Source organism: Erythrolamprus reginae, chromosome 5, assembly GCF_031021105.1.
Source record: "Erythrolamprus reginae isolate rEryReg1 chromosome 5, rEryReg1.hap1, whole genome shotgun sequence".
Taxonomy (NCBI): Eukaryota; Metazoa; Chordata; class Lepidosauria; order Squamata; family Dipsadidae; genus Erythrolamprus; species Erythrolamprus reginae.
In genome coordinates this window covers 82,048,124-82,074,211 of record NC_091954.1, presented here as the reverse complement: position 1 = coordinate 82,074,211, position 26,088 = coordinate 82,048,124, and the positions used below count along the sequence as shown (strand labels likewise).

The 26,088-nt window shown below is 38.8% G+C and overlaps 1 protein-coding gene across 4 annotated transcripts in view; it reads right to left on the bottom strand.

The window, feature by feature from the left end:
* SGPP2 (sphingosine-1-phosphate phosphatase 2) overlaps positions 1-16,538 on the bottom strand; it is a 50,395-nt gene extending 33,857 nt beyond the window's left edge. The window contains exons 1-2 of one of the 4 annotated variants that reach the window (XM_070753296.1): positions 16,083-16,478; positions 5,047-5,083 (exon numbers count right to left, since the gene is read on the bottom strand). Coding sequence is in view for 3 of the 4 variants with exons in the window: in XM_070753295.1 (XP_070609396.1) it covers positions 5,047-5,083; positions 16,083-16,295 (250 nt within the window). In the remaining variant the exon portion in view is untranslated. Of the gene's footprint in view, positions 1-5,046; positions 5,084-16,082 lie in introns of all 4 variants that reach the window. The other 3 variants (XM_070753295.1, XM_070753294.1, XM_070753293.1) reach the window with 3 other exon arrangements.
* Positions 16,539-26,088: the final 9,550 nt, after the last annotated feature.

Genomic DNA, 26,088 nt, shown 5'->3' with positions numbered 1-26,088 from the left:
AGATTCACATGTTGCCTTTTCAATGATTGAGCTAAGAAGTACGGCAACTCCCAGTGGCAGCGTTACTGACAAGGACTTGTGTAGGTCATCTGCAGTGCATCTGAGATTTGCCAGGCATCTGGCAGGCAATTTCGGAGAACAGGAAGCTAGTTTAGAAGTAGAGCAAATCAATTCTTAAGCTCTCAGGACCAAACTAGAGACAAATGTAACTGTATAAAGGCAGTCAGTGCAAATGGTAAGTTGCTACTATGCTTTGCTTAAGATTAAACACATGGAAAGCTGAATAACCTCAGAATTTGGGGCAAAAAAGAAGGTTGCCCTTTTCTTGCTAGAACTTTGCCAAAAGTGGCCTTTCTTGGGGCTGCTGTTTGCATTTCAGCAGACATTTCTATCAGATTCACAGAGGCTTCACTTGGAATGGAAACAGGGGCCTAATTCTGTCAGGATCATGGTAGGAAAAGAAGAGGGAAATGTTTTCCCCTTCAACAGCTATACTTAAATCTATTTTTTTTCATGACTGCAATTTAATTTAATTTAATTTAATTGCAATTGGCATGAAGCAAAATGTCCACTTTAGATCCACAAAAATTGCAATTCTAAAACACTCTTAAAAACATTGTGGCAAATAACTGCTACCAATTGCATGGTCACAGTGCCATCATGCTGCAAACTACAACCTCACATGATGTTACTAATTCCTTGCAATAGATCATTTAAAACAAGGTCGACAAGGCCTATGGGCCGGATGCTTCATGTGCTCACCATGCCCATGACTGGTTTAGGGAAGAGAGGGGAAAGTCCTGATATGTCACATGATATCATCGTGATGATCCAAGTTTGACATCCTTGATTTAAAATGTTATTTTGTGAGAAAAGGAAAGATACTTGCTCCAAGGGGCTGTGTAAATCAAATGCTGGACAGGTTAAATGCAAACACTTTCCAAGGGAACCCTTTTCACAGATGTATGAATGAAAATATATGAATGGAGAATAAAGTATGCAGGATATAGATCAAATTCACTGCAAGGATAGCGGTCTGGAAACATAATGTATAGTGGAAACTGAAACATAGTGTAAACTGAAAACGTAATAATTAAGAAGATTTTTAGATTGTGCATAATTGGATAAAATGTCAATGAAATTAAACGATGGGAAGGATTTGGACTATTATGAAATTTGGATTTTATTCTATGATTGGCTTGAAAGAAGAAAACAAAATAAACCTATCAGCGATTAGTTTATCAATATATATAGGATTTAATTATCCTTAAGTTATTATAAGTGTATATATTAAGTAAATATTGTAATGAAGATAAAGAATTATGCTAATTTACTTATAAGCATGAATTGATCGTCGATATAAATTACTGTATGATAACCCTAGAGGTGTCTATGTATAACTTTTATTGTACTGTTTTGTCTTGTTTAATGTTTGTCTTTTCCAATGCATGTAACCAAATATATATATTTTTTTTAAAAAGATGATGGTTTTCAATATCCTATGGGTTCTTAGGGAAAAAAAGGGAATGGATCTTTTCCTCTGTTGCCCCAGAAGGAAGAGTTGGAATCAGTGGTTTAAAACTGTACGGACTAGTTTTAAGATTGGATGTTAACAGAAACTTCCTGACTGTGTGAGTTGTTAGCTGGTGGAACAGGCTGCCACAGGACATAATGAGTCTGTCTTCATTAGAGGGCTTGAAGTCTAAATGCCATTGCTAAGTCTAAATGCTATTGAAACAAAGACTGAATGATCATCTGCCAGAGGACTTTTCACTCAGAATGAGATTAAATCAAATGACTTCTGTGGTTATTTCAAACTCTGTTTAGGTGGGGGGTGGGTTGGACTAAATGACCTACAAGGTCCTTTCCAACCAGCAATGAAATCTACTTACCTTCCCAACCATTTTTGAAGCATGCATGTGGAGAGGATTTTTAAAAAAGGAAATGGCAACATCTGGATGGGTGGGCGGAGCCTTGTGCTGCTGCCGCCACTACCAGTTCTCCAAACTACCGGTAGCCATAGTTCCCTCTAAGCTGAGCAGTGAGCAATCGCTCACTTAAAAATCATCATCAACTCAGAGTTTTCCAAACCTGCCCAGAAGCTGAGAGGGAAAGAGTGAGAGGGAAGGAGAGAGAGAGGAAGAGAGGAAGAGAGAGAAACAGATAGAAAAAAGAGAGGAAGGAAAAGAGAAAGAAAAAGAATGGGAGTAAGGAAGAGAGAAAGAAAATAAAAATCTAGTTTGAAACTAGCTCAACTATTTAAGTGGCATTTTGATATTGATAGAGTTGCCCTATTATGAGCTCACTGTTATAGACACACAGTACAGTATTTTATTTTGAAATTCTCTGAGGCAAAACAGGGTGGGTTATTTATTTGTTTGTTTGTTTGTTTGTTTATTTATTTATTTATTATTTCTGTGCCGCCCAGTCCCAAAGGGACTGCCGCTCAGACACTATACTTTTCCGCCCACCCCCCAAAAAAATTAGAGGGAACACTGCCGGTAGCCACCTTATACACTCAAACCAGGGCGAACTGGTAGTATTTCACTCCTGCTTCCAACTCTGTTAATCTCTAGTATTCTATGATTTGATCAAAGATAATGATTTATTTTTCCATTTTTCTAGATAGAGTGATTCACTTTGGATCACTCTGGTTTTGCAGGGCAGTTGTCATAATTGTACTTATTGTTACAGAGTTGCTCAGCCATACTGAGCCTTTATTTCTATGAATTTATATCTATGCTTTTCTATTGATATAACTTTGTTAGTTTAACATCATGATCCAATTGTTTCAAGAAAAACAGTTCAGAGTGAACTGTTTCAGTTAGCAAGAATAATAATTGAAAAAAGAGATGCATATACCCTTACACATTTTCACACTGATAAAAAAATAACATGACTAATCGTGTGTTAAAAATAAAGACTTAACTTTGCATTTAAAGAATAATTTGAGCTAATCTCTTCTGTGTTCAAGTTAAGAATAGATATTTTCTACTTCTTTAAATTCAGGTGTTTTATTCTGCTAAAGGTGACCACACCTCTATTCCTCATTCCAGAGTCTGTTCAAATATATGCATATAAAGTATATGTGAACAGAGATAATCCATAATTACATTGTTCTTTCCTACCAATTATATTCTTTCATAATAAGGTTCATTTCAACAATTCATTACAATGTTCAATTCTACAACATTTTATCACATTCAATTCAACAATTCCATTTTTAAGACTAAATATTGTACACCAGCAAGGTGGAGTAAGCAATTAAAAGCCACACACACTATTGGGACAAAAAAAATGGTAAATTAAACAGAACTGATCCAATAGTTCACATGCATAAGCAGATTAGGCAACAAAATGATCAGCTCTGCTATGATTTGTCTTCCCAAATGATAAAATGAAGCATTACGTTCTATTTTTTATTAACTTTATATTCTGCCTGTCACTAAACTTCTTTCCCTATGAGAAAGACTCATGAATTGAGGGAGGGAGGGAGGGAGGGAGGGAGGGAGGGAGAGCTGAAGGAAGAGTATGTACCTCACCACTCCTCGCATAGTCTTCTTGGATTCCCTTGAAATTCGTAAACCAACTTGTATACTGTTGGTGCTACAAAGGCATAAAGAAAATCTTAGAAACATAGAAACATAGAAGTCTGACGGCAGAAAAAGACCTCATGGTCCATCTAGTCTGCCCTTATACTATTTCCTGTGTTTTATCTTAGGATGGATATATGTTTATCCCAGGCATGTTTAAATTCAGTTACTGTGGATTTACCAACCACGTCTGCTGGAAGTTTGTTCCAAGGATCTACTAATCTTGCTATCAATGAGCAATGGATCATTTATGTTCTTCCAGTGGTTAATTAATGAAAAGTCTAAGTAAGACGTAGGAGGTTCAAGGGCTTCTTTCCATTGCGCTTCCCAATAATGTTCTCTGTTATCTCCATTTAGCAATGCAGAGTTTTGCTTTTATGTAAAATTCCCTGAAGCTGTTATGTAACATAGCTTCTAAAAATTTTGTGTTAATTTTGCCCTGTTTCGCCCTGTTTTATGACCCTTCATGCCACATTTGTTAAGTGAATTACTGCAGTTGTTAAGTTAGTAATACAGTTATTATATGAATCTGGCTTCCTCGTTGTCTAAACTTGTCAGAAGTTGGAAAAAGGCAATCACATGATCCTGGGAAATTGCAAATAATTATAATTTTTTTAATAAGGTTTTTTTAATTTTTCTCTACTATTTCCATATATACATCAACACATGCCGTATACCTTAACAATATATCAACAGTACACAAATTTTCCAATTAATCAAAATTCAGCAGCAACTAGTCTTATTGTTATTGATCAGTCTGTTTCTTTCTTTTCTCCACACTCCCCTTTCTCTATCTCCTTCGCCTCTCCTTACCTTCTTACTCCTTCTCTCCTGCTTCCTACCTCCTTCTCTCCTTCCTTTCTACTTCCTCTTTCTCCTTCTAAACCCTTCCCTCAGTGGTTTTAATTCTAATACATATTATCTTTAATAAACTGATAGCCCTTTCCCATCCTTTCTTCATAAATATGAGTCAGTTGCCAGGCACATGAATTTTGATCACATAATCATGGAAATATGCAATGGCTGTAGGTGTCAAAAATGGTCAGGTCACTTTTTCACTTTCAACTCTGAACTGTCATTAAATGAACTGTTGTAAGTCGAAGACTACCCGTAAAGGGTATTTTTGTTCTGAGTAGGAAAATTAACAACTCAGAAGAAATAATGCTTCAGAACTATTATAGAATTATTTCAGAACCCTTCTTAGAGAAAAAGTCCTTGCAGTTATTCCTTATTTGAAATACTGAAAAATAAAACCCTGCTTGCATGAGTAAGCTCACTGTGAGAAAATGGATGCTATGCATCACACAGCATAACAACAATCTGTGCCTCATCATACCTTATTTAGTCTTACGAAACAGCCAAATTTGATCCCCAAAATTTCATGAAAGGTTAGTTTGTCATTGCTATAAATTGTGTTATAGTTTGACCATATGGGGGGAAAATAAACGCTTACCAATTTTTAACACAGAAATATCCTTCTTGGGAACACACTAGGGGAGAAAAGAGCTGTGTCAATTGTTAGAAGCATCTCATGTCAAACAGCTGGTTAATATTTATGAACACAAGAAGCAAAGATCCAGCAGATTTTATGCCTGTTGGCTTCCAATTCACTCTCCCAAACAACTCTGCTGTTTGTGAATGCAGGCAGCTTCAAAACTGGCCACAGCCCCTGGTGCCTGCCTGTCTGCAGTGCACAGCATATGGTACTGGGCACCGACTGTTGCCTGAAACACAAAGGCAAAAACATGGGTTCTATGTCTATTAAGACTTTTATCAAAGAACGTGGAAACAAGGTTGTAAAGTAGTCAGCATACGGACAGAAAGGATTCAGTTTAATATCACGACCTATCCAAGCTCCTTCAAGAAAGGTTCAATACTAGTTCAATAAACATTTAAAAGTTACAGTGATACCTCGTCTTATGAACTTACTTTGTTCCGTGACCAGGTTCGTAAGATGAAAAGTTCATAAGACGAAGCAATTTTCCCCATAGGAATCAATGTAAAAGCAAATGCAACCCAATCCCAAAAGTCACCCCTTTTCCCTTGCGCTGCTGGGAATCCCCGCCTACGGACTTCCATTGCCAGCCGAAGCGCTGGGATTCTCTTAAGGCTCCCCTCACTGGGAAACCCCACCTCCAGACTTTCGTTGCCAGCCGAAGCGCTGGGATTCCCCTCGCTGGGATTCAAAGCAGCACTGGCAAAAATGAAGGCACTTATGATGGGACTTTGTCACACTTGTGATCATTGCAGTATCCCCCTGGTCATGTGACCAAAATTCAGATGCGTGGCAACTGGCCCCTTATTTATGATGGTTGCAGTGTCCCAGGGTCATGTGATCATCTTTTATGACCTTCTGACAAATGAAATCTACGGCGGAACCGGATTCACTTAACAATCGTGCTGCTAATTTAACAACCAAAGTGATTCACTTAACAACTGAGGCAAGAAAGTTTGTAAAAGGGGGCAGAACTCGTGTCACAACTGTCTTACTTAAGAACAGAAATTTTGGGCTAAGTTGTGGCTGTAAATTGAGGACTACCGGTAACCGAGAATCTTATTGACAGATATTTTTTTTCTCCCATAGATCCTCCAATAGGCTGCAGTCAAGCATCTCCTAACACTACACACTGTCCCACTTGGCAAGTTCCCAGTATTCCTAGAATTCCATCCTACAATTCGGTGATAGTAAAAAAAGAAGATATTTTGGATTCTCCTGCGAGAGCCAACAATGCAAAACCAACACCGGGTCAAATTCAATTGCGTATGCAGGAAAATATAATGAGAAACACTTTGTTAATCTATCCAATACAAACCTTTAAAAGTACAAAAAGTTTATTCCACTTTGGAAAAAATGGAAGAAAGAGAATAAAGAGGACACAATCATCACAACCACTAAATTCCAACTAAAATCAATACAGCTTAGCTAAATTGGTTAATTATTGTCTACTGAAGAAATGCTTGAGTTTCAGAACATGTTAATGGTTCAACATAAGGAGTACAGTTGTAAAAAGATAGTTTGGGTGTGTTATTTGGATGCCCTTAAGCGGGGCCTCCTTGCTACTGCTATTACTTCTTCCTTTTCCCAACTTCTATTTTTCTTCCAAGCGCTATTTTCAGCCAGTTAAAACAAAGATCAAGTGTTGCTTTGCCAAACCAAACAAAATGTTCACTAATAGGCTGGATATAACCAGCAAATCAGAAAATTATGGGGTTATTGAACCAATCCTAGATAACTCTCACTAGTCTTTAGCAACCATCACACTATAGTACAATATTTGGCAATTTGCCTCGAGTCTTCGGAGAGGGGCGGCATACAAATCTAGTAAATTATTATTATTATTATTATTATTAATTAATTAATCAATCAATTATATTATACAGAAGACATATTTTTTGAAAGACAGAAGATAAATTCCATCTGTTCAGGCCTCTCAACCTGGGATCAACTTGCTAGATGCTTATGGAGAACTTCTGTGTCATATTAAAGCTAAGGTATTTCATAAACTATCATCAACTCTAGGCTCTACTCTGGGAGAAAAAGAACAAATTACGGAAGTTTTGATGCCAGAAACACCAGGTGTTTAGATAGTATGAACTAGTGATGAAATAACAATTTTAAAAATGGCAACATTAGGGATATGTAGCATCTCACGGGGGAAATGGTGGCAAACACTATAGAAAGGGCAGTGTAGATGGATAGTTTTTGCTTCATTTTCTTTATCTTCTGGAATGTCCCTGAGGCAATGGATCCAGGAGGACTCATTGGTCTCCAAGGACCTCTGGGAGATGAAGCGCCAGAAGAGACATCTAGAGCAACTCTGGAAAGCTAGTAAATCTGAGTCTGACTGAACACTATTTAAGAGCCTATATTAGGACTTATCTAGTGGCAATACGGGTGGCAAAATGTTCGCATTTTTCTGCACTTATTGCATCCATGGATTCTTTCTTTCTTTCTTTCTTTCTTTCTTTCTTTCTTTCTTTCTTTCTTTCTTTTTTGATTTGATTTGATTTGATTTGATTTGTATGCCGTCCCTCTCCGAAGACTCGGGGCGGCTAACAACAATATAAAAAGACAATGTAAACAAATCTAATATTAAAAAACAATCTAAAAACCCCCAATTTAAAGAACCAATCATACATACAAGCATACCATGTATAAATTCTATAAGCCTAGGGGGAAGGGAAATTTCAATTCCCCCATGCCTGACGACAGAGGTGGGTTTTAAGGAGCTTGCGAAAGGCAAGGAGGGTGGGGGCAACTCTGATATCTGGGGGGAGCTGGTTCCAGAGGGTCGGGGCCGCCACAGAGAAAGCTCTTCCCCTGGGTCCCGCCAAACGACATTGCTTACCTGGACCGGGAGTCACTCATGCCCTCATCACCTCGAGGTTCGACTACTGTAATGCTCTCTACATGGGGCTACCTTTGAAGAGTGTTCGGAAACTTCAGATCGTGCAGAATGCAGCTGCAAGAGCAATCATGGGCTTCCCTAGGTATGCCCCTGTTACACCAACACTCCGCAGTCTGCATTGGTTGCCGATCAGTTTCCAGTCACAATTCAAAGTGTTGGTTATGACCTATAAAGCCCTTCATGGCATCGGACCAGAATATCTCCGGGACCGCCTTCTGCCGCATGAATCCCAGCGACCAGTTAGGTCCCACAGAGTTGGCCTTCTCCGGGTCCCGTCGACTAAACAATGTCAGCTGGCGAGACCCAGGGGAAGAGCCTTCTCTGTGGCGGCCCCAACCCTCTGGAATCAGCTCCCCCCGGAGATTAGGATTGCACCCACTCTCCTTGCCTTTCGTAAACTCCTTAAAACCCACCTCTGCCGTCAGGCATGGGGGAATTGAGATATCTCCCCCAGGTCTATATAATTTATGTATGGTATGTTTGTGTGTATGTCTTGTTTTTAAATAAGGGGTTTTTAGATATTTTTAAATATTAGATTTGTTATTGTACATTGTTTTATTATTGCTGTGAGCTGCCCCAACTCTATGGAGAGGGGCGGCATACAAATCTAATAAATGAAATGAAATGAAATCCCTACCCTACCGGCCTTCCAGGAAGCCATCAAGACCTAGCTTTTAGGGCGGGCCTAGGAGCATGAATGACTGATTGTATGTATGTTAGTGTTATTATTTGTTTCCATTGTCTTATTTCTGATATTTTTGATATTGTAACATTTTATACTATTTTAAATATTGTTAGCCACCCAAAGTCCACTTGAGTTGGGCGGTATATAAATCCTGTTAAAATTAAAGATTAAAGATTTTCTTGGTTGAAGGACATGGTCAACAGATGATAAATAAAAATGTGTGTGTTTTATATTCTATATTTTAAAAAATCAATTTAAAAAAATAAATAAAAAGTTAACCAGGTGCAGATTTGGAAAAACATTAGGCTGCCACAAACAACTATACCAGTGTTTCCCAACCATGGCAACTTGAAGACATTTGGACTTCAACTCCCAGAAGTCCCCAGCTAGCAGATGCTGGCTGGGGAATTCTGGGAGTTGAAGTCCAAATATACAACAAGACAAAGGGCAGAGAAAAGAAGAGGCAGGAAAGTAACTCAAAGTAAAGAGACTCTGTTGTTAGAACAGTGACTGAGAAGGTGGATATGCTGGAAGGCAAGGCAACAGGAATTTAATATATTTTTGAAGTTATGCTTTAAAATAGTCTTCAAATATAACCACTATGGCAGTTTTGTGTTGATACAAGCTTTGTAATATTTCCAAAATAGCAAGGGGAAATTATGAAGTATATGTCTATTATTGTAAGAAGTTACATTGAATCTGGAAGCAATTACAACTTAATTCCTGATGGGAAAGAGATATACAGAGTCCTTAATGCTCTTTGAGATTGGTTATTTGCTTGGTTTGTTTGGCTTGTATTCATTATCCACTTGGGTAATGACACATCTGCAAGCAAATGAAGCTGAGAACACACAGTGCAACCTTGATCAAAAGAGATATATTATTTCAAAGACTACACCTAGATAGTTTCAAACACAACTAGCCATTACAAAAGCTAGAACCCATGCTCTCTATTGTTACTGTAATCAACCAATCACTACTATTAAGATGACAATACTAGAATTCATGCTCTGTAATCAACCAATCACTATTCTTATGATGATGGTACTCGAAAACACAGTGATAGTATTTATGTGGGTCAGGGAAATAGATTATTTTCCCAGTAAGGGAGGAAAAAACATAGGATGTGGAAAACACTCTACCTAATACGGTGCTTAAATTATTTAGACACAGGTCTTTGTGGTCAAAGAAAGATCATCCAGGCACAAGAATGTAACTTAGAGAAGTACAAGGCTCAGTTTTGATTTAAAAAGTCCTTCCTTCCTTCCTCCCTCCCTCCCCTTTCTCTCACTCACTCCTTCTCTTCTTCTCTCATCCCTCTTTTTAAATTAACTATAAAACAATGTGTTTCAAATGAATACTCAAGATAAAATGCTGAAGGCAATAACAGAATGTCATAGGATTAAAGTAGGATTCTTGTATGTATTTATTTTTTGTGCATAGCCATTTATTGAAGCTGGATGTGTACTGTAGGAGACCAGGCTTTAAATCCCTTCTGATGCCTACCTTATAAGCAGAGTCCTTGAACAAAGACTCACTCCCCTAATGCTCACTTGCCTGCCTCCAATATGAGAGGGACATAAGAGATTCATGCCAACTCAGTCATCACAACACCTGGATTAGCAAGGTTTGGGCCAAATAATAGAAAACCAGGACACTAAGTGAGCTACTGGAACAAACCATGTATGGACAAGATAAGAGAACCTGAAATTGATAGAATGCTGCTACTACAACAGCAGACCTAATGAGATATTATACATGTGAAATGTAAGTATACAAGAACTATGAATGCACAGAAGATAACAGCTAGTTACCCAACACTTCAACATAGTGAAGAGGAAGCGGTAATCATAACTTGAAATAGGCCACCTTCACATTATATCCCAGATTCAAGAAAACCTGAATGAACATCTAGACATGTAGCCACTACTTGAAGCCTGGACATCATTGCCCTTCCCTCCACTACAGAGCACAGCAAATGATGGGTTATGGATCTAAGACCATGGATAAATGTAAAGGAATGTATGGATAACCTTGGGGGAAGGGAAAGAAAGATGCTGCCTAGAAAATGATCAGATAAAGAAAGGGCCCCAAGAACTTCACAGTCACAGGAAGAAATCTAGGAAGGAAAGATTTGCACTCATAAATCAGACAGTGAAAAGTGGTGGCAGGAAGTTTGTAACTTCTGATTTGCAAGGTTCTGTTAAAGTAGCTTGCCTGCAGAAGTTGTGAGAGCTTCAGCACTTGAGACTTTCAAGAAGGGGTTGGACAGCCATTTTTTAGAGATGGTGTAGGCAGTGATGGTGAACCTCTGGCACAGGTGCCACAGGTGGCCTATGGAGCTATATCTGCTGGCACATGAGCCATTGCCCTAGCTCAACTCCAACATGCATGTGTGTGCCGAGCAGCTGATTTTTGGCTTGCATAGAGGCTCTGGGAGGGCATTTTTGTCTTCCAGAGAGCCTCTGGAGGGATGGGGAGGCTGTTTTTACCTTTCTCCAGCTCCAGGGAAGCCTTTGGAGCCTGGGGACGGCGAAACACGAGCCTACTGGGCTGTTTCTGGCCTCTTTTCTTTAAAGTGCCGAGGACATTTTTTAGGACCCTTTTAGGATAATATAAGTGTTGTGAAACACTTATAATATAGCAAAAAGCAGGTCAGCTAAAAAAATCTAGTACCTGTCATAGTTTAAATGGAACAGCTTTCTAGACTAACCAACTGTAGCAGGAACATCTATACTCATGTCCTTGTCCATTCATAGATTTAACAAATGGGTCAAGTGAAGGGCCAGATTTTCTCAATACAGTGGTCCCTCGATTTTCGCGGGTTCGAACTTCGCGAAACGGCTATACCACAGTTTTTCAAAAATATTAATTAAAAAATACTTTGCTGTTTTTTTCCCTATAATTTGGTTTTCCCCGCCCGATGACGTCATACGTCATCGCAAAACTTTCGTCCACCTTTAATAAATATTTTTTTTAATAAACTTTAATAAATAAACATGGTGAGTAATGATCTAAATGGTTGCTAAGGGAATGGGAAATTGCAGTTTAGGGGTTTAAAGTGTTAAGGGAAGGCTGTGATACTGTTCATAGCCAAAAATAGTGTATTTACTTCTGCATCTCTACTTTGCAGAAATTCAACTTTCGCGGGCGGTCTCGGAACGCATCCCCCGCGAAAATCGAGGGAATACTGTATTTCAATGTTCAAATTTATTTTCTTCATTTTCAGTTTTAATGCCAGAACTCCTTTCATACGACAGTGCTATTATTATTGGTTTAAGTGCACTCACTCACTAATTTATATTTATTTACATGTATTATCCACCCAATTACAATAGACTCTAGAGTTAGGGAAGAGAGAAGAATGCAAATGACTCACAAAAACCTTGGAAATATATTCCAAATAGGTCCAAAAGAAAATGGAAACTGCAGACATATTACATGCATGTTCGTGTACAGGTAGACCTCGACTTATGACCACAATTGCGCCCAAAATTTCTATTGCTGACAGTTGTTAAGTGAACCTTTCTTGCCACATTTGTTAAGTGAATCACTGCAGCTATTATACAAGTTACATAGTAAAAAGAGTATGAATTGCATATTCTCTTTTGTACAAAATTTTCAGAATAATTCCAATGGCTGAGCTATACTTTGAAAAGAATAAAATAAGCATAATCTGCCTCTCTACTAAAAGTTTGAATTTGTCATTTTTGATCTAAACTAACATACTGACTGAGAAGAGAAAAATGTCATTTTATATACGTTTTCTCCCAGCTGCCAAGTTAAATCTACAGTAGTCCCTCGCTCTATCGCGCTTCACCTGCCGCGGCTTCACTTCATCGCGGGTTTTGAAGTCAGCTTCATTTGAATGATTTTACCACACAAACAAACGCTAGAATCCCCCAGCGGGACTCCCAAATGATGAGCGGGGCGGGGACTGAGCTCCGGCGGAGGCCCGTCCCCTCGTTCAATCCCCCTCGCCAGTGCCGAAAGGAAAAAAAAGAAAGGAACGCGACGCGGCGGGAATTTCCAGACTGGGCTCGAGGGCGGAAGAGGAAGTGCTCGAGGGCGGAAGAGAGAGAGAGAAAAAAAGAAACAGCCGGGGCAGCTCACCAGGGACTTTACAGACGGGGCAAGGCAAAAAACACAACATTTGGCCGAACTGCTGCAAAGAACAGAGTAAGTAGTAGTGGGGGGGAAAGGTTAGCCGGCCGTTGCTCGCCTCCAGGCATCCGGAGCTGGTGGGAAGGAGGATAAATTCCCCATCGCGGATTTCACCTATCGCGGCAAGGTCTGGAACGTAACTCCCGCGATAGGTGAGACTGTATAGCATTAGCAATAGCATTTAAACTTACAGGATATCTGCGAGACCGCCTTCTGCCGCACAAATCCCAGCAATCAGTTAGGTCCCACAGAGTTGGCCTTCTCTGGTCCCGTCAACTAAACAATGTCGTCTGGCGGGACCCAGGGGAAGAGCCTTCTCTGTGGTGGCTCCAACCCTCTGGAACCAGCTCCCCCAAGATATTAGGATTGCCCCCACCCTCCTTGCCTTTCGTAAACTCCTTAAAACCCACCTCTGCTGTCAGGCATGGGGGAATTGAAACATCTCCCCCTTGCCCATGTAGTTTTGTGGATGATTAGATTGTGTGCTTGTTTTTTATATATTGGGGTTTCTTTTTTGGACTTTTTAACCTAAAACTGTAATTTAGATTGCTAAATATTAGATTTGTTACTATGTACTGTTTTTACCATTGTTGTGAGCCGCCCCGAGTCTGCGGAGCGGCTTATAAATCCAATAAATCTAATCTAATCTAATCTATATACCTGTTTCACAGTATTTACAGCCTTGTCTTAGCGGTTTACAGAGAGTAAGTATATTGCCCCCAACAATCTGGATCCTCGTTTTACCAACCTTGGAAGGATGAAAGGATGAGTCTACCTTGAGTCTATTGAGATTTGATCTGCCAAACTGCAGAGAGCTGGTGATCAGCAGAAGTAGCTTGCAGTACTGCACTCTAACCAGTGCGCCACCGAGGCTTGATCTATTCAACTGGTCTCACTGTGTCTTTAATATGGACAAATTGAACAATGGCACTTTGGGACTATCTTTCCTTTATGTTTTCTCACATTTCTTATTAGAAAGCATTGAAAAATATATAACTTGTGATTTCAGTATTTTCTTTATCAGCAACTCCTGCAATCTTTCTCATTGTTTTTCAGGTTGATGAAACTGTAAACTTTAACAAAATTCAAAATACTGCAAAATACTGCGTATCCCTGAAAAAGATTTTACAAGTATTCATTAAAGTAAATGGAGTTCGGGTTAATTATTTCAAAACAATAAATTAGCATGTTTGAATTAGGTAGGAGAGAAGGTCTATGACTTGCCTGGCTGATTTAAATGACACAAGACAACAACAGAAAAACCAAAAAAGAGCCCAATATGAAGAATTGGAGAAGAAAAGTTTAATATAGGAATAAATAAATAAATTCAGAAATCCAAGAAAAAGTAATAGAAATGCAACAGGTCAAAATTAGAAGAAATGGAAAGAAAGAACAACCTAGAGATATTGTACCCTCTATATTTGTTTGCATGTATGAATGTGCACATATGTATATATAAATATAAATATTTTTCTTGTCTATAAGCAGAGATTTTGAGATGAGACAAGTAAGCCATTGGTCAAGTCAGTCATAATAAAATATTCATAAAAAATAAATCCATTAGAATATATTTTACTTCCTAGTTATAATAAATAGATGGTACATTGAACACTTGCATAAAGGTTTGGTTTTAAATATTGCAAACAAATACTGTTGTAATACTCAGCAACAATATTTTTTGACTTAACATTAAGAGAAGGATCTTAATGTTAAGCTTTGCTGGCTGAGGAACTCTGGGAGTTGAAGTTCACAAGTCTTAAAGTTGCCAAGGTTGGAGACGCCCTGGTCTATACAACACAACTGTCTTGGTTCATCCATCATGCTGAATCATATATCATGGTTTCCAAACCACAAAGGCTGGTTGCACATAACATGCTGAGCATGATGCAAAACTTCAGGATGTGTTTATGTCGGTTTACTAAACATAAAGGCATACTAAGAACCTTTGCCAATAACATGAACATCTTTAATCTCTAAAGTAATATGGAACTGAATTTTTTCCCAGGCTATTGCAATATACAGTATACTGCTCAAAAAAATAAAGGGAACACTCAAATAACACATCCTAGATCTGAATGAATGAAATATTCTCATTGACTACTTTGTTGAGTAGTTCTGTATTCTGTACAAAGTTGAATGTATAAAACAGCATGTGAAATTGATTGTCAATCAGTGTTGCTACCTAAGTGGACAGTTTTATTTCACAGAAGTTTGATATACTTAGAGTTATATTGTGTTGTTTAAGTGTTTCCTTTATTTTTTTGAGCAGTGTATTTCAATGAATTACTGTCTTCTACTGATTTTATCCTGCAAATAACATCTTCATCATTGTCACCACCGAGAAATCCACCAGTTCATCAAATCTTTATTAACCACCACCACCACTTTTGTTAAGGTCAAATTATTATAATAAGCAATATTTAAAATAAAGCTTTCCTGTAAATATCCCAGATGCAAAATAAAAAGCTAACAATATTTGGACCTAATTTTTTTTAAAAAACACCTCTCAAAGTTACTACTGTTATAATTGGGGGAGGGGTGGGGTTATATACTGCACAAAATAAATAAAGGGAACACTCAAATAACACATTCTAGATCTGAATGAATGAAATATTCTCATTGAATGTTTCATTTGCACAACTATTCCATTTGCACAACAGCCTGTGAAATTGACTATCGATCAGTGTTGCTTTCTAAGTGGACAGTTTGATTTCACAGAAGTTTGATTTACTTGAAGTTATATTCTGTTGTTTAAGTGTTCCCTTTATATTTTTGAGCACTTTATTTCAAAGGTTTGCAGACAAGCTTTTCAGTTCTTCCCAGAAGTCTTTACCCAAGAGTGAAAAATTCAGAGGGACGTGGGCGGGAACCAAGGCTGTACAGTAGCAAAGTCGTAAAGGGTGCAATACTTACAGCTTTCTAGATTTGTGTCCTTAAGGTACAGGCTTTGCAATTTTGTTCCTATTACTCCCCCCCCCCCAAAAAGCCCTTTCACAGTAACAGGAAGTCAACCTGCTTTCCTGAGGGAAGCATTTATATCAGTGTTTCCCAACCTTGGCAACTTGAAGATATTTGGACTTCAACTCCCAGAATTCCCCAGCCAGCGAATGCTGGCTGGGGAATTCTAGGAGTTGAAGTCCAAATATCTTCAAGTTGCCATGGTTGGGAAACACTGACTATATATATAAGGCTCCGGCTCCTCTCGCATCCCGCCCCCGTTGAACGCGTTACCTTCCAGGCGTCCCCGGGGCTGCCGTTGCAGTCGGCGGCGCAGTCAGCCGGTAGGCTGAAGCCCGGACGCTGCCCGTTGCGGACCTGCCGCGGAGTCGGGGGCCGGCTGCCGTTGCCCACCGCCTGAGCCCGGGGGTCCTCCTCGCCTCGGGGGAAGAGTCCGCAGCGGCGCTGGAACCGAGCCACGAGCTGAGACCCTGTGAGGCCGGCCATGCTCGCTCCAGAGGCGCGGCGGGACTGCTCCGCGGGCAGAGCCGCCAACCGGCCGGAGAGAAGGAGGCGGGCTTGGGGACTGCCCCGCGGACAGGTGCAGGCACGCCCCGCCTCGCGAGCCGAAGCCGGCGCTGCGCCTCAGCCGCTCCTCAGGCTTGGGTGGCTGCCTTTCACTGCGGGGCCGGCGCGGCTCCTCTGGACGTCACTGCTTTGTAATCAGGCAGGTTCTTCTCGCACCCGGGAAAGGAAGGAACCCGTCCTGGGATAGGATGGGACCCTCAGGCCTTTGGACAGAGGGGGGGGGGGGGGTAAACCTTTTCTAAACTAACCAGGCCACTTCGTCACACACACACACACACACTATCCCCGAAATGAGTTCTACCAACTCGCTTGGATATCGCTGGCGTTTACGGGACATGCATTCAGCCCAGCCCCGGAAGTCCATTGCGGAATCCTAAACCGAGTCGTTATACAAGAGTTGCAGGTGTGGGGGAGCGTGTGGAACCCAGCATTGCTTAGCCCAACGTTACACCAATCTTAGAAACATAGAAGACTGACGGCAGAAAAAGACCTCATGATCCATCTAGTCTGCCCTTATACTATTTCCTGTATTTTTATCTTAGGATGGATATATGTTTATCCCAGGCATGTTTAAATTCAGTTCCTGTGGATTTACCAACCACCTCTGCTGGACATTTGTGTCAAGCATCTACTACTCTTTCATTAAAATAGTATTTTCTCATGTTGCTTCTGATCTTTCCCCCAACTAACCTGCCCCCTTGTTCTTGGGTTCACTTTCCTATTAAAAACACTTCCCTCCTGAACTTTATTTAACCCTTTAACATATTTAAATGTTTCGATCATGTCCCCACCCCTTTTCCTTCTGTCCTCCAGACTATACAGATTGAGTCTGCGGAGAGGGGCAGCATACCAATCCAATAAATAATAATAATAATAATAATAATAATAATAATAATAATAATAATAATAATAATAATGTCTTTCCTGATATGTTTTTTGCTTAAGACCTTTCACCATTTTTGTAGCCCATCTTTGGACCTGTTCAATCTTACACCGCCTACCATTGCACCCAGTCATGGGCTACTGCCTGGATGGGGCATGCAATGCAGGTAGCAAAAAATGGAGCTTACATATAGTAGATAATGTATATTTTTGAGTGCCTGTGTATAATATGTATGTACATATATGGCATATATACACATAGACAGTGATGGGCTACTAGCCGGAACGCTAAATTGCGCTCACCTCCGGGATTCATAAGTGCATGCAAGGCCAGCGCAATTTTGCTTCTGCACCTGTGGAGATAGCAAAATTGCGCACGGAGCTGCAGGTGCGCCCGTGTTTCAGTGAGGTTTTTTTGCTTCTGTGCATGCCGAAACATGGGCGTACCTGCAGCTTCATGCGCGATTTTGCGACCTCCACAGGTGCAGAAACAAAATCGCTCTGGCCCTGCAAGCACTTACGAGCCGTGGAGGCGAGCACAATTTAGCGTTCCGACTAGTGGCCCACCACAGCATATAGGATTAAATAGTATATTTTGGATGTTCAGTAATAGTAAATATCTTGTATCTCTTTTGAGGCGAGGAGAGGCCAGGCACCCTAACCCAAACCCTTGACGTGAGTGACCACCTTTAAGTCATCTTCGGTCACATAATTGTCAAATCACTCCCATCTGGTCACATGGCCAGCAAGCCACTCCTACCCAGTCACATGGTTGTCAAGCCACTCACCCATCACATGACCATCAAGCCACAGTGTGGTAGTAACAATTTTTGTTGCCTTTTTACTGATTGTACCCTTCCCTTTAATGTAAGTGGAGCCATTTTCTTGGGAACGGTTTAAAGCTCTGCTCATCTTTATGTCAGGAAAAATATCGGTATCATTCATCTGGTTGTCCATACCATCAGCCACATCAATGCCAGGTGGTGCTGCTCCCATTGCCCCTTTGTCTTTTTGGTGTTGCCATCTTTTTTTTTTTTACATCGCCTTGGCAGAAAACCTGCCAGCAAATCAGAATATCACAATAAGAATGACATTTCTGACCTGTCCAGTTCAGTTTTTGATCAAATGTGCAATTGTCCACCCTCTATTCTCTCCTCTTCTCTTATTTTATTTCTAGGATTGTTTGTATTTTCTCTGACACCAAAACATTATTTTATTATCCAGTAAGATTGTAGCTGTAGAACCCATGCTTTTATCTTGTTTCTAGGCTGTCTGCAGCTGATAAAGATATATGTAGCATTAACTCTAAGATTCTTCTAACACATAAAGGCAGAACAAATATATGCTAAATAAATGGCTTTGGTTAATCAAAGGTTACTGAATATTTGTAAGAACAGTTCTATGTTTAGCTTAAATACATTCAGAAATACAGGGGGTGGACAAAAAATGGAAACACTTGACTTTTTGGCATCATAATGTTTGAACATGTTTAAATCAATCAAAACTTGACATACTTTTATGTGTCATTTTTATTAATTCTGTTAGTTGATATGTTTTTTTAAACTACCTTTTTTTTAACAGAAATTTAAGGAAATTGGTTGTAACCTTCTAGAAATGGCAGACCTCTCAGACTTCCAAAGAGGCCAAATTGTTGGTGCTTGAATGGCAGGCGCTAGTGTAACAGAAAGTGCCCGAATGTTTGCCGTTTCAAGAGGTAATGTCTCAAAAGTAATAACTGCTTTTGAAAGAGAAGGGAAAATGTCCCCAGCCAAGCACAGGTCTGGTCGAAAGTCGAAGTTGTCTGAGAGAGACCGTCGGACTCTAAAGTGAATTGTTAGAGTGGATCTCAAGACCACAGCTCCTAAAATCACTGCAGAGCTCAATAGACACGTACAGAACCCAGTTTCCCCAAAAACTGTTCAAAAAGAGCTTCACAAATCTGGATTCTACGGAAGAGCTGCAAGGTGTTTCCATTTCTTTGTCCACCCCCTGTATATCTGAATGTACTTAAATTGAAAAGAACTAAAAAGAAACTGGGAAGTTAATATAGATGGTATACTAAATGTGCTGTTTCTTTCAGTCATTAAATGATTTCTGTATTTTTATGGCCCTTTCAAAATAAGAATAGAATTTCTTTTGATTTTTATTGGCTAATTAAGTCATATATGTCTGAGTAAGCTGCAGTAGCAGTTCTTTGATTTTATTGCTGAAATCCAGGAAATGCTATTTCTTTTAGAAATATGTGTAATGTTTTACTTTCATATTAGACTGCAATGCAGAGGCACTGGTGTGCAAAATGGAGTTATCAGTCCAGCCTTGTACTCTAATTTAAGCAAGGTTTTCAATTGCTTTACACTGTACCCTTCATTGTGATCCAGAATCCTCTCCTTCATAGCATATAGGATCATCAGCCTGCAAGGTGCTTAAGGTCATCTACTACAGCCTCACAATATATCTGTCCTGGAGCAATCTAAATTACATGTCATTTGCTGTTGATTAAGCTATACGAGCAAATGTAAAATGTATTAGCAATCAAGTGAGTACCACACCAAGCAGATATTTCCAATTAATTGAGAATGGGGAAGATAATAAATACAGAAATTGCTATGAAATTAATTCTACTGTCAACTCTTATCAGATTTAACTTAAAGGGAGACTTGCAATCATACCATAGGTTTTTTGAAGAAGTAAAGTGGTCTAGTTTACTTCTAATGCTATGGTATGAATCATAGGTGTTATCTGAGGGCAAAGGTACAGTAGCAGAGATGGGTTCTTCCGGTTCAGACCGGTCCGCCTGAATCGGAAGCAACCCCCTGGTGACATCACGATGACATCACAGAAGTAGTTTGGTCGGTGCTGGTCTGGGGGAGCCCAGGGGAAGAGCCTTCTCTGTGGTGGCCCGACCCTCTGGAATCAACTCCCCCCGGAGATTAAGATTGCCCCCACCCTCCTTGCCTTTCGCAAACTCCTTAAAACCCACCTCTGCCATCAGGCATGGGGAAATTGATTCTCTTGGGCCGTTTCGGTTTTATGTATGGTTTGTCTGAAATGTATGACTGTTTTTTATATTAAGGGGTTTTAAATTGTTTTTAACTATTGGATTTACACTGTTTTCTTGTTGTGAGCCACTCACAATAATAATAATAATAATAATAATAATAATAATAATAATAATAATAATAATAAACAAAAACATACCTTTGTAATTTTAAGCAACCCTTACAACAGGAAACCTGTACCTCTGTTGAAACTTGTGGTTAAGCAGCTAGAAAGTAAGATAAGGGAGGGGTAGGTAGGAAGGAGTAGGAAAGAGTAGGACACGTATCGGGAAAATGTGATTAGATTTGTAACCTACTCACCAGGTTAACAGTGGAGATAGGGGGTTTCTGGATAAGATATACAAACCTGCATTTCGCTTCTGTATGTGTGCATCCCAAAAGGGGTGACACCGCGCTTGGCCAACCGCTTGGGGCAGTAGAGAGATTGCTGCACCCAAATAAACCTTGTTTCCTTACTCCGAATCCTTCTTTGGTTGATTATTTGTTTCAGAGATTTTCAGCGAACATCAGCATATGCAGAAGCCAAATTTCTGGCATTGTGCATGCGATCGCCATCTTGTTTATGAATTTAAAAAAAAGATTTATTTTTATTTTTCTCTGAACATGAGCAATACCAGAGTTTCCAGCGCTGTGCATACTGTCAGTGTCTTGAGAAAGTGAACCCAGAGCAAGGTAAGTTAGAGCCCACCCTGTACAGTGGGTAGAAATTGTTTAGATGTGGCTTTAGTTCTCTAGGGCAGTATTTCCCAACTTGAAGATATTTGGACTTCAACTCCCAGTGAACCCTGGCTGGGGAATTCTGGGTGTTGAAGTCCAAATATCTTCAAGTTGCCAAAGTTGGGAAACATTGCCCTAGGGTATTTAAGACCAATTTGTCAGAGTAAGTAAAAATCTGGTTTAGTTTTGCCTTGGCGTTATGTAAACCCAATCACTTGGCCTACAAACAATGGTAAAACAACTTGTTTAGTGTAGTAGATGACTTAGTCATGTCCTCTTATCTCAACTATTGTGCCTTGGAGATGCAGCGAAAGAGATCCTCGTGTGCTTTATCATGAATTTTCAAAGAAAAGGAAGGTTATAATTGTAATAAGAAAATAGTGAATGCCCATGTTTTAGATTTGTTCATGATTGCTCACTAGTCTTTTGTTATGTAAAAAGATGACGCAACAATGCATTTAATAATTATATACGGTTACATAATATGTGTAATAGGCCATTTTCAATATATCTTTCAAACAATCAATACATTTTCCATTTTAAACTTGTTTGCACTCAGTCACAAGCATGAGTAAACTATTCCAAAGTTCTTCTCAATAATTAACTGGCATCAATACTAAAACAGTACCTTTCAAACAAAGCATATCATTTGTACCATTTACAGAGAGGTGAAATAAGTCATTTTAGCTTGGGGCATTCATCGCAAAATTGCCAAATCTACTGTACATTCACAAATCAAAAGAATATATAAATCAAAAGGATAAGTAGGTAGGCAGATAAAGAGGTAGAAGTACTGTAGATGTAGAGGCAGCAATATATTAAAATCAAAAAAATGCACAACCCCACCCCCAAATAAATCAAGAGTGAATGAAATATTGTAAAGATATTTTTTGAGTCTACCTTTGACTGCCATCTGTAGAAAAACACAATAAATTATTTGGCATGATCACATTGTGGCTTTCCTCACTGTTGTTAGCTGGTAGAGTTGAAATATGCAATACACTAATTTTATGTCATATTCCTATTTGACAGAAATGAAGATAAAAAGATACACAGTAGCGTCAACAGTTTGATATGTTCTATAATGTGCACTTTTGTTTTCTTTTAATAAATTAGTCAGCAATGCAAGCAAATTTCACTTACTACAGTGGATACAATTGCTATATTAAGAGTTGCAAATTGCAGCTTCTATAAAATGTGCAATAGGGATATTTATAGTTTCAGGTATCTATTTTATTTTTTTAATTATTTGCTAGATCCATATGCAGAATCCTGGTTTGAGACAGAAGGTGAATTGAATCCTAATTTTAAAAGGCTGTGTCTATCAGATGTGGATAATTTCCTTGGACAATGAAAGCAACCCATTTAAATTATAATTTAGTGCTCGAAATAATCACATGGATCAATATTTTTCTTTCTTTCAATCATTTAGCTAAAATATAATGGCAATGCTACTTCAGTTTATCCTATATTCTGTCAATTACAATAGAGAAAATTAAACTGAATTAAGATGCAGTGAGAAAGAAGAATTCAAATGAATATTCTCTCCCTCAGAATCTTAAGAATGCTCTGGTTGCACTTTTGAACCAAGCATTTTGAATTACCTGTATAAGTGCAGTATTAGCCTATATTTCACAAACTCTTGACTCACTAGCACCTTCTCAACCAATTAAAATTTGCATGTTAGAGATGATGAATTCTGCAAAACAACCATTTATCTTTAATTTTATTACTCTGACTACTCAGAAATACTCAGAATCTAGTATAAACTATTTTTTTATTTTTTCAAATTTATAGGCCACCCCTCTCCTGAAGGACTCAGGGTGGCTTTTTTTAAAAAAACAGCTTTGTTGGACAAATGGCTCATGGAGTTCAGCATTCCTGAAAAACCAGATGCATTCAGAATCTCTTATGGATCAGAGCATGTAGGTGTGTGTGTAGGCGAAACAGGAGAAACAGAGGGATTGTTGTGTTCCATTGTTACACCCTAGCAATTGGAATTCAACGTATGCAATCTATCAAAGATCTCCAAGACTAGCATCCTTTGACAGTTGCATTGACCATGAATTGGTTCCCTTTAAATGGGTGGCAATCACTACATTTGACGATAGTAAATATTGGCCCTCCTCACCATGATCTGCAGGGTGACTATCCAAAAGTTTGAGTTTTGCACTGTAATTAATTTAAATGTCATCTACAAAACAGTTGTGAGTGTGTATGGAATAGATTCTCTTCATCATCTGGGATCAGTAAGACAAGCAGAAATCGGACTTCTCAACCTTACCAAGTTGACAAACTGCCAGATTCGTGTGTGCTTTATGTGTGATATAGTAGTTAAAGTAGTCAACTAGGACTGGAGAAATCCAGATTCCAGATAAGTCTTATTTATGGAAACATTCCAGGGGACTTTGAGTCTGCTGTTTTATTTCAGCTGCTTTAATTCCTAAGTTTTGTTATGGGGTTAAAATGAAAACTATAATCTGCCTTGAGTTTCTTGATAAAAGACATATGGGTCAAACAAAAATATGATTACCTGAAATATATTTAATTATTAGGAGATGGTTATCTGACACTTTATGCCACAATAGTTTTTTAGCTACAAAATGCATGAACACATTTTATAAACAATTTTTGTATATATGTCACATTATATGAGCTTGTACATATGTGACATTATATGATTTGTGTCTTCCAGAAGATCCTCACATTTGTTAACCTTTTTTTTCTTCCATCCTATAGCTGAGATAAGAATTTGGATAAGGGAGAGAAGGATAGCTAGTCTCCAATGTATATAATGGAAGGCTGGGTAACTGCAGAAGCTTGGTGTTGTGGGAGGAAAATCTCATTACAAAACAATATAAACTTCCAAATGTATATTTCATAATACTGGGTCATACTTAAACCTTTTTACAGAGAGATTAATCCATTTGAGGTTATTAGCTATATAATCTTTTTGTGCTAACCGTTGTAGTTCAAATTTTGATGCTTAAAATAATTAGTTGAACATTTATTTCCAAAGAAAAACTTTAAATTGTGTTAACATTACTTTATTTCTTGGTTTTAAGTACATCTGTGCATTTTTATATATAAACACATTTTAGGCACCTTGTATCAAAACCTTTTAACATTTTTATATCCTTTAACCTCGAATAATAAAGTTGTTCAACTTTCATTTCATTTCATTTTGAACCAAAGATTCAAACTCCAATGTTCTCTATTTAGATATTTTCCAAACCAGCTAGTCCATTAACTTTTGACATTTATGCTTAATCAGTTGCGAACATGATTCTTTCTTCCTGCATATTCTCTTTACTCCAATCACCTACTGTATATGTATTCATTGCTCCCAATAGGACAGAGGTAATTACTCTTGTAAAATCCATTCTTATGATGATGTCAAGCGGTATTTGTTTTTCCACGGTGGAAAGCTTGGCTCTCAAATATTACTGCTGATACCCCAACTGTACAATCATCTGTAGCAATCTGGTTATCAATCTGCAGCTTATACTGTATATCTGACAAAATCTTCTTCCCAATAGTTTTTATATTTTTATTTATATTTCAATTTTTATTACTCTAATCCTCAATGTGATAATCAAGCTTTCATGCACGTTTGTAACATAAAATCGCCATTTGAGTTGAAATATGCTGAGAAATGATCACCTAGCAAAAATGTAAAAAGTAACTTATTGATTTGGCAAAGGAGTACGAACTCTTCATAAGTTTAGGTGACAAGAATGATTTTATCTAATGCATTAGGTTGATTCTTATTGTTGCCAGCACACCAGCCAGCAGGCAGTCTCCACCCATTCTAAGCTGTAGGACTAAGGGAAAAATTCATTTATTATTCAGGCTGCCCTTTCACCTTTTTCTTCTGCACAAGGTAAAGACTTTTTTTTAAAAAAAGAGAGCTACCTTGTGCCTAGTTACCAGCATATGGAGCAAGTCATTGTTGAATCCTGCATGCAACCAGTAAAACCGCATTCTCTTGTACCATAACTGAGGTTTTTTTTTAATGTCAGGTGATTTAGTAATTGAAAGATAAGGAATTTTTCGAAATAATCAAATTAAATACTACAGTAGCTTATGGTAAAACCTGATACTAATTTGCACTCATATACATATGCACATAACAAATTATTATTATGCATGTGAAAAAATGCTACTTCCTGATATGTGGCAAGATCATTTTCTTGCACCAACAGCTAACAGTACTCATCATTGGGTAGGAGCGCGCTCTACTCCAAAAATTCAATAGCTAAGTATGCAAATCCGTAAAATGCGTAAACATCTTTTGTGAATAAGCCTTTCCAGAGTCTACTGATCAGATTATTTGATCTTCAACTCAATGGTTTCCATTCAGTTTGATTTTAGGTTGGCTGGGATTATGGGATTTGATATCCCATGTATCTGGATGGCACCAGTCTCAGGAAAATGATATAAAGATATAGAGGTAGGAATAGCATATAGCATATACCGCTTCATAGTGCTTTTACAGCCCTCTCTAAGCGATTTACAGAAACAGCATATTACCCCCAACAATCTGGGTCCTCATTTTATCCACCTCAGAAGGATGGAAGGCTAAGTCAACCTTGAGCCAGTGGTGAGTTTTGAACTGCTCAACTACAGTTGATTAGCTGAAGTACTGTAGCTTGCAGTGCTACACTCTAACCACTGCGCCAAGCCGGCTCTTGTACAGCATTGTGTTTATTCTATTTTTCACTGCTATTCAGTGCTTATTAAATAGTTATTTTCAGCTGGAGGTACATCTAGCAGATGTGAGATTCAAAAGAGGAGCCGGGGTGGCGCAGCAGGTAGAGTGCTGTACTGCAGGCCACTGAAGCTGACTGTAGATCTGAAGGTCAGCGGTTCAAATCTCATCACCGGCTCAAGGTTGACTCAGCCTTCCATCCTTCCGAGGTGGGTAAAATGAGGACCCGGATTGTGGGGGCAATATCCTGGCTCTGTTAAAAAGTGCTATTGCTAACATGTTGTAAGCCGCCCTGAGTCTAAGGAGAAGGGTGGCATAAAAATCGAATGAATGAATGAATTCA